This window comes from Megalops cyprinoides, chromosome 3, assembly GCF_013368585.1.
Source record: "Megalops cyprinoides isolate fMegCyp1 chromosome 3, fMegCyp1.pri, whole genome shotgun sequence".
NCBI lineage: Eukaryota > Metazoa > Chordata > Actinopteri > Elopiformes > Megalopidae > Megalops > Megalops cyprinoides.
Window position 1 is genome coordinate 48,123,979 of NC_050585.1, and position 13,989 is coordinate 48,137,967.

Sequence of the window (13,989 nt, forward strand, 5' to 3'; positions counted from 1 at the left end):
CTGCTGAGCCTTTTGCTGTCAGCGGATCCCACGTTAGAATCTCCCCATACTCTTCTCTTTCTGTTTCTGTTCATATCGCACTCTTTATAGATCTTAACCACAATTGAACTTTTTTTTTCTTTACAAAGCCAATTGCAGGGAAGTGTTGCAAATGAAAAAGTTTTTTAAATTGTTTTTTAAAAAAGCACACCTGTCGCTTTGACGTGGTATACGTAAACTCAGATGTCCTCCTTTTTTTTTTTACGTGGGCAGTATGTCTGAGCAGACTGGTACCCAAAGTCACAGAATGTTCAGACAAACGTGGGTCTGGAGGCCTTGCTGCTGTGGTTTAAGAAAGTGAAATAAAGAAAAAGCTGTGTTGGTTGGAGTGAAACCTGTGAGCCCTCTGTTAGCTTGTTCACAGATTGAGAGACTCCTGGCCTGACATGATCACATACTCACAATATATTTCCACATGTATATCAGTATTCTCAGCTTAGTGCTTTGGAGTGAGATGGCTTCTATCCGAGATGTTCTTAGAAAGGAAGTAATATTTAGCATCATACTGTGAAACCCCCCCCCCGGAGGGTGGAGTATTGTGCAGAAGGTGTCGAGTGTAGCGGTAATATCTTTCCTCCATCTCGTTTCTTTTGCTTCCTGTGGACAGTTCCACTTTTTACTTTTACCGCTAGAAAGTGGAACATGAGATAAAATGAGAAGCAAAGCATACATGCTGATAGCTGCACAGTGACAAGAAAACAAGAAATAAAAGTGACAGATTCAGGTTATTAAATTAATTTTTCATGACAGAAGAAAGACGGCACATTAACACAGTGGGCACAGTGAACAGAGTCAGCTCCAGGCAGTCTAAACTGAGTTGTGGGTTTTCACTTTGTGTTATGCTGAAATGACGGTGAGTTTTCCCTCCCAAGCCTCTCATATCCCATGACGCAGGCAGTCAGTGCTGCCCTAAGTGAAACAGGTTGGTGTTGGATCCAGCCCTGTTGGATGAGAAGCAAGATGGCCTGCCCTTCCAACGTAATGCAACAGAGAGCGCTGGAGGCTGAGCTTTACACCTGTAAAGCCGCCACGGTCTGGTCTCTCTTCCTCTTTGTGTTGTACTACTGAACCGAGCTGTTTTTCAGCAGCTGTGTTCCAGGGAACTCACGCGCGCGCTCGCAGACACACTCACTCAAACGACTGAATGACAGCGTGAGGGCCTGCCGTGCCTTCCTCTCAGCCAGTCCTGGCGCGCCTTCTCGCGGCCCCCCGGGCCCGTCGCCCGCTCTCCGCGTTGAGAGCCGAGCCGCCATTTTCCTGTCAGGATCGCTGAATACCGCTCCAAGCTCTGACCCAGCGGGTCAGCCGGTGTTCTCGTTCCCAGACAGCAGCTTTGAAAGTCGGTGAAACTAGGTGAGTTTGAGCAGAAGATTCTGCTTCTCCCTGTTCCCGCTGTCAGGTGAACCATGCTGACCTTGTCCCAGATACACAGATGCCTCTTTCTTAGGTCACCTTATTCATACCGCAAAAGTAGTCTGAAGCACCCTGTATTAGATATACCATCCCCTTGGCTATAGGAACTGCGTGACATCATTAACGGGGTGAGCAGAGATTTGCATACGGTGTTGACCTTGGCAGTAGGCAGCCTTGGACAGTTAGCTGTGTCAGTCTGTGAGCTTTTAAAATGCCTTGCATGAATGTCCTGACATTGCTGTGTAAGATATGGTTTGGATTGTTCATGTGGTGCAATTTAAGACCCAGAAGAGTGAAGTAACTTGGAACATGCGTGCACACACACACACACATATATATATATATATACACACACACACACACACACACACACATACACTCACGTATTGGTTACACTGTGAGAGGCACTGGTTTGGTGGTCAAGCGGTAAAGTGTTGAGTTGATCATGTTCTGCTGTACGGTATCCGGATTGAAGGTGTACATGGTGTCATGTGATGAGGGCAAACTGGAGAGGGGTAGGTTGTAACTGATGAAAGAGGATGGGAAGGAGCTGAATTTTGGGTACCCTTTTAACCTATTCAGAACCCCTTAAATGAAGACATTGAATTACTACCGAATTACTACTTCATTTATTCACCTCGGTAAAAACAATGAGTTATAAAACGATAGTAAAAATGTTGATGCCACAGAAACAGCACTCAGAAAAAGATGAACAAAGGTGTAGCTAAAGAAAAAAGCAGCATCCTTTATGAGTATCAGATATGAGGAGAGCTATCTTGTGGGGTGTATTTTCTCATGCAGTCCTTAGTTTTGCAGCCAGCCTATCAACCCACTAACCCCAAATCTCATGTTAATTTTCAAACTGTCAGTTTCCCTTTTTTGTGACTTAATTCACTAACTCCAAGTTGTTAATACCACTACTACAATGACTTATTATCAATATTATTATTATTATTGCAACTGTTATTGCTACTACTACTTCTACTGTTACTACTGGTACTTATTACTACGACTATTACTGCTGTCTCATTTTCAGGTACATGTCTGTAATGCCAGACCTTTCCACAAGATGTCAGTGTGCTGTGGAGCATTTTCATTACAGATCCAAAACTGTTTGTTGACTTGTGTATCTATATCAAATTCAAAAAAATAAAATATGGTTTAAAACAAAATGACATTGGAGAAATAGTTGTGTTGTTTATTATGCCATCAAAAGAATGAAGTGTAATTATTATGGTTTATTATTGTTGTTGGGAATATTAGCTTTTTTCCCAAATGAAATGACATAATGATGCTCTCCTATTCAGTGTTGGGCTTATTTTAGCTGCAAACTTCAGTTGCCGAAGCTGGACAGTGGCTTGCCCAGTATGGACAGTAGTTCAAACATACTGCTTTGTAAGTTATTCTCTTACTATGAAAACCCTTTAAGATGTTTGGAAATTCCTCACAAAGACCATGGTTGGTGTGTTTGACAAAAAACCTCTCTTTCTGAAGTTTAATTTCAAATGGTGTGACAAGGTCTTATCAATTTGCAAGTTATATATTTCTTAAGTTCTTGACGCACGTATGAAGTTAGCAGCTTCCTGGAACTCCAGTCTGTCTTTTTTATTATTTCAAGTAAAAATTTCCCATAGAACTATCCCACAGAAATAATCCCCTGTCTGGACGAGTGTCAGAGGAGAGCCCATATGTTTTATTGTCATAACAGCCTCTGTCAGACACAACATTATATTTTAGAATTATAGACTATTGAAACATTGTAGAGTGTAAGTATAGAATTGCATTAGACCTTGAGCAGAGATGAGTCGTCGGTCACATCATTGATTGATTGTAGTGGGCGGGGCCAGTACAGCTATTCCTTTATATCTGTGGTTGCTGGAGCTGGAAAACTGGGTCATCTGGCTTGGTGGAATTCTCTGGCATGACTCTTCCTGGAACTCAGGAACACAATATAACATGCAAGTGGTTTGCACAGTCACCGGTGCACATCCTGGCATGGGACATTCCTTGTATGTGAGTTATGCCTCTCTCAACAGTGGGCGTCAGACTAACAGTGATGATGACCTCATCAATGTAAATTTTCCTATGGTGACACCCTCATCCTCTCTTACAGCTTCTTACTTTCAGGTCCTGTAAATGAATTATACAATGATCACAATTTTAACACTGAGGAAACATGTTGGAATAGCTAGCTATGTAACCAGCCAGCTAGCTCTGGTGTGTACTTCGCAAGCATCTTCAATGCCTCGGATGAAAATATTCTATGTAGTATGTATCAGTGTTCCTTTTGAAAGGATTATGTCAGAGATGCAGTGTTATGTCACAGATGCAGCGATGTGAACATCTTCACAGTTTATTTGAGTAACATGTTCCTTGGCTGGGAGTGTACGTGTCTTTTTTATCTGCACGTATCTATTTTTTTCGCATGTCAATGTTTGCGTTAACGTGTGAGACATTGTGTCACTTTTCTGTGCGTTTGGCAGTGTCTGTAGCCACCCAGAGCCCAGGTCTTTAGACAGTCATAACATCTGGAGTTTATTTAGAGCCGGGAAGGAAGGCTCGAGTCAGGAAAAATAGTTGGCCTGTGTCCGGGACACAGCAGCCCCCCTCAGGCAGCCTCCACAGAGCCCTGTCCCCAAAACCCTGCCTCTCCAGGACATTGCTTCTATGCGTAGTCCTAGAGAGAGACATTTATTCATGCAGATTTAGATGAATTCCTACAAATTCCTGTTGTGTAAAACATTATTGAAATACTTGTACATTACTGTCGCTGATAGTGTATTAGTGTTTGATGTGTTTTGTCTTAGCTCACAGTAATTTGCAGTAATCCTGTTCTTATATCAAGATCAAAGTGGAATAATCCTTAGCTCACATGATTGCGTTCAATGTGTAATGATTTCAAAATTCCCGGTAATAAAGTATGAACAAAAGGTGACACTTCATATGGTGCTAAAACATTTCATTCAGGCCCCAGTTATAGATCTATGGCATTGATTTTTGTCTGTTTTCTTCTGAATCTGTTCACACATAACCACTTATTAACATAACCTGATCATGTCTAGTAAATAATTTCTCGTCTTAGAAAGACACCGGTTTATCTTTGGGCTGTGAAAAAACCCCACAGAATTAATCAAAGTGTTAATCCAAAATAAATACAGATTAAAGAGCCATTCATGGTCACTTGCCTGTGGGGAGTACAAAAATATCAATATAAATATAGTCACTAAAAATAATGCATGTACTGTACTGATAATATTGCTGAGCCCTCCGGCTGTCTCTCACTTTTGCAGTCAATATGTCTCAACCACACTTTTTCCTGGCGTTGTTATGCAGATACTGGCACATTTAATACAAAAAAGTTTAATACCTTGTTAGACTATGAAAAGCAGTCACCTGTTAAACAGAATGGTACTGTTAAACTGCTGGAATAGAGCAGCGGGATTTTGGAGAAGAAAAAAAAAGCTAAATCCGTGTGATGACAGCATTTCACAGAATAAGCCCACTGTAAGGACTGGATGTGGAAATTGGGCATTAGAAACCAACCTGGATGTCTGGAGCAATCTGCTGTCTTATTTTCACTGTATGTTGTAGCGGACTGTTTCAGTAATGTAATCAGTTACATTACATTACATTGATTTAGCGGACACTCTTATCCAGAGTGACTTCCAGCACAAGAGAACATCAGGTCCTGTCTGTCTAATGGAATAATGCTTCTGGAACTAATTGGATCATCCAGTCACCTTAATAAGGAAATATTTGCATTGGTAAAGTCAATCAGTTATTGTTAAGTGTTTGTTTATGTAGAAGACAGTCATATTCAGGGAAATTAGCTGAGAAAAAAAAAAAAAAACTATTAACAAAGCAAGCAGTAAAATAGTTTACAATAATGAAAAGTGTTTAAGGAAATAGGAGAGGTTTATACATTACACTATTCCCCACTCCATCAATTCAGAATATTTTGGGGAACATTTACAGGATTTGAAAATATTATTTATCCCCTCCTCACCAAAAGGAAACAACTGGAGCATGCGTGCCTCTGTAGGGCTGGGGTTATCTGAACACCTGTATGAAGTTGCGCATCAGCAGTTAAATTGTGAGATTGATTATTAATGTGAGTGAGTGAACTAAAATCGATCCATGTGATAGACGCAGTGCGTGTGTCAGTCCGCGGGCGTGTGATACCAAGGTCAGTCACGGGGTGGAACGACAAGCCTGCATGAGTCAGTGCGCGTGTTAGCCTCCGTGCATGCAGAGCGCAGCTGTGCAGCTGTGGTTGCATCTCACAGACTCAGTGCGCTGGAATTTCTAGCAGGGAAGAAAAATGACACTTTCTTTCAGTCAAGAGAAAGTCAGTTCCGATTTCACATAGTTGGAACTACATGTTAAACATTACACTACCTGCACCAGGAATGTGTCAGGCGTCCACAAACTTTCCCACACAATGTAACTGATCGGGCTCCTGTTAATCATAGGGGGGCAACCCTGATCCTGCTGTGCCATGGCTCTGGCGTTTTTTTCACTCTTTATTACATAATAAGATTAGTGTTAAGAATGAAAGGATGTTTGGGACCACGTGCACAAAATGCAAGCTACTGGGTGATTAGGCACACCTGGAAAATACGCAGGACCATGGCACTCCAGGGAAATGGTTTTCTATCGCCGCTGTGCGTCATCCAGTGCCGTGGTTTCCGGTCTGTCCCCACTCAAGCGCAGCTAAGCACACTCTCACGATAGAACGCGGTGGAGACGCGGAGACAACAGACACCCAGACGTCTCTCTGAACTAGGGGATCTGGACTATCCGGAGCAGGAATAACGTGGACGTCTTCACGCTCAGAACTGAGAAGTCACTGAAACCCCGATTTTTAAAGAGTAACGTAGGAGACAGAGCAACGGGCGGCGGACAGCTGGGAGGTAAGCGCCTTACTTGGTTGTATTCCATACAAATAAAGTACAACACAGAGACAGACAATATAATTATAGTTGCCTCGCGATTAATATCTCTGTCTGTGTAGTTTGAATAAAATGAGTGGCACGAGTTCAAATGTATTAGCGTCAGTGCATTGATGTCCCTGTCCATAGTCGTCATTTAGCAAGAATAGGCAGGATCCCGTCTACTGATGATAACTTCCAGGATTTGTTGCTAATTAGTAGGCTATTGTGTTTTGCGCTCAACGCTGAGCAGGATGACGTAATTATCAGTGATTAATTTTTTCGAACCTATTACCCATGCATTTTTTTCAAGAGAATATGCATGTATACAAGACCTGTCAGTTAGAAAGTGCTGTCCTGACGGACACCACATGCAATGTTTCCCGTATTCCGTTGTTTAACAGGCAAACGTGGTGTTAGAAACGTTGTGAGCGCACACCTCAAACTCGCCTCATTATTGAGCATAAAGAAGCAGTTTATGTTTTCTTCTTGAGATGTGATCAAACCATAGGTCAAGCTGTCCAGGGGCTGGAAGTCATAATTTGTGTCAGAGGGAACAGGATCCATCTCAATATATTTTTCATCATTTTCTGCTGGCATTTATGCATTCATATGCTTGTGCAACGTTCTTATTTGATCGGTCTCGGCTGTCTCACTTTACTCTGTGCTGTACCGATCCAAGGTGATTTTGAAATGTACTTTCACAAATGAGATTACTGTATTTCCCTGTATCGCAAATTGACTGGTGTGTTATATTAGTGACACTTGGTGTTCTGTGCATCTCTTTGCGTTCTTGATTCTAGCTGTCGGCCGATCACGAGTCTGACACCCACTCCAGTATTCTTTTTCAAAGCGTGTCGGATTCACTTATATTTGGAAGGGAGGTGTCAAGTGATATTGGAAAGGTCTTATGCCACTTTGGTTTGACTTAAAAGGTTAAGAAGTCAGTTCACAAGTAACTTTTAGTCCGTACAAAAGAAGGGCCAGGTGCACCTCTGAAGCTAACTTCTATGAATAAAGGCTTATGAGGGTGCGGTGCAAGGAGATAAATCTTGAAACAAATTGAAGGTGCGCGAAACCATGAAATGCATTGCTGCAAACATCACTTTTTTTGACAGTCACCTCCAAGGTCCAGTGAAGGTGCCCAGTTTGTGCAAGACTGTAACCTCCAGTTAGTGAGAATGTTGTGCATTTTTAATAAATAATAGTGATTGAACTCAGTTCAATATTATAATATTATTTATGATATAATATTATTATATTATAAATAATAGTGATAGTGAACTGAGTTTTGGTGTGCCACTTCTCATTGCTTCATTTAGATCCTCTTTGAATGTGCCCCTGTAACGTCTATTATTATTTTGCTGTTTGCTGTCCATAATTGAAGTGTCCATAGTTAAAATGCACCAGTTTGTCAGCTGATGTCTGATACTTCTGTGTGTCGGATATACTGTCGATTTTATGCAACTGGGTTTAGGCCTAATTCCTTTCAGTCAGAGGAACAGGACTGGCCTATGACGTGTTTGATATCTGCAGTCGCCAGAAGCATAATTGGTCATGTTATATTTTAACTGCTTTTGACCGGGGAGGTTGCATGGTCACAGTGCAGGCATTGTTCCGAAAGCACTCAGTTACAAGCACTCAGTTGCAGTCTGAGGTATGTGATGTGCAAACAATGCCCCTCTGAATCCTCAGACTATGTTCTTTGTGTCAACATGCAATTGCAGAGAAGCCCAAAAAAAAAAAACTTGGAACAAGTTTTCTGTGCATCATCAGCAAATTAACATGCTAAACAGTAGAATGTGTGTCTGACAACAAAATGACAAGGGCTCATTCCTTCCTTGCAAAATAATCCAATCTTATTTAAAAACCCCTAAACAGTAAAAAGCTACTTTTTCAAACTTTTTGCAGCTTTTTAATTTTGCTTATATAACTTTTATAACTTTGTTTATATTCTTCTATATTATTGCTGTTTTGCGGGATTTGAAAAATGGTCTTATTTTTGGAGATTTCAGTATCAGTTCTCCATTAATGTTTTCATTATGATATACAATTCAAGTGTCTTGATCCTGATTTCATAAGCATACTACATGTATCTGTAAGTTTGTAAGTACAGTGGTAGTTCTCCAAGATTTGTTAAACAAGGAACTACAGCGTGGGAACAAAACCCTATACTGAGTTGCGCATGGTGCGGTGGTTTTTCCCCGTGTTTCATAATACTGTACAATTTTCTGCTGCTGATCCTTTCAGGACTCCAGAAGAGTTCCCTGAGCTGCCAGCTCCTCTCTCTGCCCAGCACGTGCCCACTGCTAGTCTGCACTTGTTTACAAAAGCCTACCAAGCAGCATGTGCCGGTAGATCCGGTCCAGTTAGAGTGGGGACGTGCTGTTCCCTGTGGTTCAACCCTATTCTATTTTGGAAGTATGGGCTGCGTGCTGTGAAGCGGTATGGGTTGTTGTGGCCATTCACACCCCTGGATGGAGAAGCCCTGGCCCTAGAAATGGCCCAGAGCAGGCCGGGGTCAAGCCCAGCCTCTCTTGATTCGTTACCAGACTGTAATATCGTGTCACTGGACCAATCCGGTGCCCTCATGTCCAGGCCGTCCACCCCTGACGTACATACAGCCAAGCACCCGCTGCTCATTCTCGGATGGGGTTAGCAACATGAATCAAACATTGTCCTGCCGGGAGGGCCAGACCTTGAGTAGTTCTTTCTGTACAACCAACATGAGATACAAAAGAAACTCATTCTTGCAGTACCAGTGATCTCAGGATTATCTCTGACGTATTGAGCAATCCAAATCTTTTAGTAAGTTTGTAACAAATACGTTTTTTAGTGTGCTCATCATCAGCCAGTTTGATGGGAACTCTCCTTAAAAGAGACCCATATGGCACAAAAGAACCTATTGTTTTCTCTCATATTTATAAATCAGTGCATCTCTTAGAGATAATGCACGATAATACAAACTCTTCTCTTTTCTTTTTGTAGGGCAGAGTATTCATTTGCTCTAAGGCAATATGACATGACCTATTAGTTCTGTTTACTTTCGTCCTGATTTGGCTAATTCGTCCAACAAATATTTGTGTATATTTTTACTACCCTTACTGTAGCTGAGACATCTACTTAACATTACATAACATAACATCTACTTAACATTACATTGCATAACATCTACATAACGTTTCAAAGATTCCTATTACACCTCTGCCTTCTGTAGAACCATCCACAAGGAATCTCTGGAACTGAGCTGGAGTTGAAGGAAAGTGAGTGTTAACGTTGGTTCCTGGAACATTGTTCACACATCAGATAAACACCCCCATTACAAAGGGTGGAAGTTGTTTCCATTCACTCGGTTTTATTTCTGTTGCAACATATCATGTGCTCAGTTGCTATAATAACAATTGAAGGTAGTGACATGGGAATGGCGAAAACCATCAAGCCAAAGAAAACTTGTAGGTGACTTAAACCTGGGCTTTCCATACAGTGCAGTTGCTGATAGCTGTAACCCAAGAAGTGTGAGTTAATATGGGAGGCATGAGAGTCATGCCCGGTTTCCTAATGAGCAGTTTCTCCTGGAACTGAGAATAGGGTCAAGATCGATGCCCTGTGCAACTCAGACCAGGCTCCAGGAAATATATGGTGCAGAGAAGGAGCAGAATGCCATCTGCTAGATCTGGAGCCAAAATAACCAAGTCACAACCACACCTCCCCTTGGGTGGATTAAACCACATGAACCCCAGTCCTGTAATTATCTCACCCCCAGATCCGCTGTGATTCAAATATCCTGAATTTTACTGTGTAAAATATGCCTGTCAGTTGTAGTTGAGAACACATATGTGTTTAATTAGTTCCCTAGTTTCTTCCCTTAGGGGCCTCTTACATCTTTATAAAAATATGTGGTATCCTTTTTTGGGGTTGTAGTATGCAGTGATCAGAAGTGTGGATTAACTTTAGTCAAATTACTTTGTTTTTGTTTCAGTAAGTCCTTGGCTGTGCTGTTGGAGGGAACTGGATCACTGGACCTCCCTGCGGTGAACACCACAGAAGACACTACTCACTGCTCCAGGCGGTTTCTCTATTCCTCCGATTTCATCCTACAAAGTCACAGAATCGTACATTCTTCCTGCTTGTTTGATCTACGAAGCATTTTTGTGTTGTTATCAGTTTGTGTGACCGAATCCAAGACTCCCCACCATCTCTTTGTGTGCTCAACACTGCGTGTTCAGCTCTGCTGTGTCACTCATCCAGCGGGCCTGGGTTCCGTCTACGGCTCAACGGACTATTAGCACTGAGACACCATTTTCAGTTTAACAGAAGGTCCCTCACCTCTTGTCTTCAGCTCCTCATCTTTCCTACCCCTGTCCTTTATACTTGATCTGCATCCAGCAGAGGTAGACAAGTGGAAAGGCTCTGGACGAACTCACAGGGGCCTGTGTACCAGGCAGAAGAGACACGAACACGCCTTTCTGCTCTCCAGTTATTCTGTTTCAAGAGGCCTGCGGCTGCTGTGAGGAGCAAGGTCCAAAAATGTCTGCCAAGGCACCCATCTACCTGAAGCGGGGCAGCCGCAGGGGCAAGAAGGAGAAGCTTCGGGACATCCTGTCTTCGGACATGATCAGCCCCCCTCTGGGGGACTTCCGGCACACCATTCACATCGGGAGCGGCGGAGGGGAGAACGACCTGTTCGGGGACCTCTCCTTCCTGCAGGGGAAGTTCCACCTGCTCCCGGGCCGGAAGGGCCGCGGGGTCTCCAAGGGCGTGGAGTGGCTGCCGCAAAACCGCCCCGCCAGCATGTGCGGAAACCCGCCCTCTCCCGAGACCTCTGTCCTGCTGAAGAACGCCATCTCTCTGCCCACCATTGGCAGGGTTCAGGCCATCACGCTGCCCTCCTCCATCTCCGCCCCCGCCCAGGCTCAGGCCCCGCCTCCCAAACCTCCCAGACTGCACCTGGACAGCAAGGCTCCGCCTTCCTCCCAGGACCCCTCCCCAAACCCTCACCGATCCGCCCCCCTGACCTCACCCTCCTCCAAAGCCTCCCCTGACTCTGAGCTGAGTCTCCAGGACTCTTACCTCGAAGACACAGCCCAGGAGAAGCCCTACCTGTCCCACACCAGCTCCCTGCTCTCCCTGCATCTGGACCTGGGGCCCTCCATCTTGGATGACGTGCTGCAGATCATGGACAGCCAACGCATCAGCCTTAATGGGGCCTCTCTACACGGGGGGCGGCAGGAGATCTTCACCTGAGGGCACTGGTTCACTGTGTTCTCTTCCCTGTTCTGTCCAGCAGGGTTTTTGAGAAGATTTCGAGTCTGGCTGGATTACATGACAAAGGAGCACTTATTTGAAGTCCTTTTTAGATTCTGTACTTTTTTCACATTGAAGCCTTTTAAGTCTTTTGAATGACAAACGCTTTGAGCTGCCACCCAGGAAAGTTTCTTCAATGTCAGCTGCTTTACCAGAAAAGGAAGGATTTGTGTGGGATGGCCAACTACTAGAAAACTGTTGTACCCGTGGGTCCCTTTGAAATGTTTTTTTGTACAATTGAACTGTTTCCGTCCTCACCCATCTACAGCGTATCAGCTCTATAGTTCTCAGGATGACTGAGTGGACACAGGTCTCCACTGTGGTTGAACAGACATACAACCTGCAGAGACTAGCTTGAGAACCTGTCCTTTTTTATGTAATTTCAAACAACCGGAGAGGCAGCGTTATAGAAGGGAATGACATAGAGTATGCAACTTGTATTCAAAAAACAGAAAGATCCGAGTCATATTAGGGTGAGGTCAACAAATGCAGAGTGCAGCATGTGTGTGTGGGATGAGGGAATATCAGGCATTCCACTGTGCTACATAATGTTGTTCATTATATTTCATTTCATTGCATCATTCATTTATGTTTTCCCTTCAGAAGTGCTGTTCCTTATAATTTATTATTTAAAACACAAGACAATTTTACTCAGATTTTAATTGCAATTTTACTCAGAAGAGGAGCTGTGATCTCAAATGCTGAGATATATTCTCAGATGCAGAGGTGCTAGATGGTGGGTACAGGGAAATGAATTTACTGAAGTTTTTACTTCTAGGCATGTATTTTTTTTAGTTCAGCATTAGTCATGCTTCATGAACACTGATGATCACTAATGGACAACTCAATGTTACAGGGGCCTCTGGTTTCATTCTGTCCTCAGACTTTGATATTTGCCCTCCACAGATTTGAAGTGATGGTGTTTAAATATTAATACAAGATACTACATGCACCATGTATAGTACTGTGAATCTAAACCCTGCCATTTTAGATTTTGTTTTTAATCACACAGACCAGTCTGTGTTCTCATAATAAAGCAAAATTTGTATTTTAAACTACTATTTAAACACAGATTTCTTGGTATTGTAAATACCACCCTTTATTCACCTCTGGAAGGGGTGAAGTCCTCCAGCTTATTGCGGTGGCAACGTGTTAAGAGTTGATTATTATTATAATGGAATTTAAAAGCCATACATCACTATCATCTCTTGTGTTTGATAATAATCATGTCTGTCCCATACATGCTGGTTTTAAGTATGAATCATTATGAAGCACTTGAATACCACAGTTAATGATTTTAGAAGGTTTAATATCCGCTATAGTGGTAATAGCTAAATTGAAGTATATATAAGGTAATTCTCAGACGTAACTGAAAGCCGGGTGTGACGTATTAACAAATAAGGGTCCGTCAGGCTTAGCCGATCATCCCTTATCAGGCTGTCAGTTTGGGAAGGATCCCGGAGCAGAGGTTGGCTGTGGAACAGACTGGAATGTGAGTGGAACTCTGTCCAGCTAGCAGCCCGACCGCAGGCAGGGGAAATGGAGTTAGCGGCTGGGCGGTCCTCCACCGCTGAGCTCTGGAGAGGAGGGTGTGGAGCGCTTCCGCCAGGTTTCGTTATCACTGCCCCACGCTGACGAATTGCGTAACCGTGTATGGACTTGGCATGACAAGACACACGAAGAGCCCGATTACGTTTCCTAAGGACGTGTTTTCCTCCTGCTGTGTTGTATTTCAACCATTAATAACCCCTGGGAATATGTTTACTGTATCGTAACGTGCTGATAGACTTATTTTTATTATATGGCTCCACAGCTGGGCTCGCTATATTTTGCCACTCAGCCCCACAGTAAATCCTCAGTACTTTGTGCTTGGTGAAGTTAATCACAGAGGGCAATGGGACTGCTTTACCTGGTTTTAAGGACATGTCACTTCATCTTTTTTTTACCATGGGCACTCCTCTTTCTCTCACTAAGATGTTTTTGAAAGGACTATTTGAAAGCTGTTCCATTCATCTCTATTGAAAGTTTACTGTAGTAAATGTACACTCACACCTTGTTTTAGCACTTATTAACCATTATCCACATTTTTTTCTGTACTGTTCCATGTTTCTGTTGTCACTACAAGATTGAATGATCACTGTATAAAACACTAAAAGTGAATGTTTTTCCTTCTTGAAAACTGAAGAATAGTATTGTAATTGTATTCCCTTGTTTATTTCTTCCTACTCTTGGCAGTGTGGTTACTTTTTGTTTTTGAGTTATAGTTTTGATAAACATGTAAAATTCAACTGCTCCAAAACTC

The 13,989-nt window shown here is 42.8% G+C and overlaps 1 protein-coding gene across 1 annotated transcript; it reads left to right on the forward strand.

Annotated features, from left to right (window-relative positions):
* Positions 1-6,205: 6,205 nt before the first annotated feature.
* LOC118775065 (cdc42 effector protein 2-like) lies at positions 6,206-13,755 on the forward strand. The gene is made up of 2 exons (XM_036524771.1): positions 6,206-6,365; positions 10,363-13,755. Exon 2 carries the CDS (start codon positions 10,911-10,913, stop codon positions 11,625-11,627), a length of 717 nt encoding a protein of 238 aa, XP_036380664.1. The 5' UTR covers positions 6,206-6,365; positions 10,363-10,910; the 3' UTR covers positions 11,628-13,755.
* Positions 13,756-13,989: the final 234 nt, after the last annotated feature.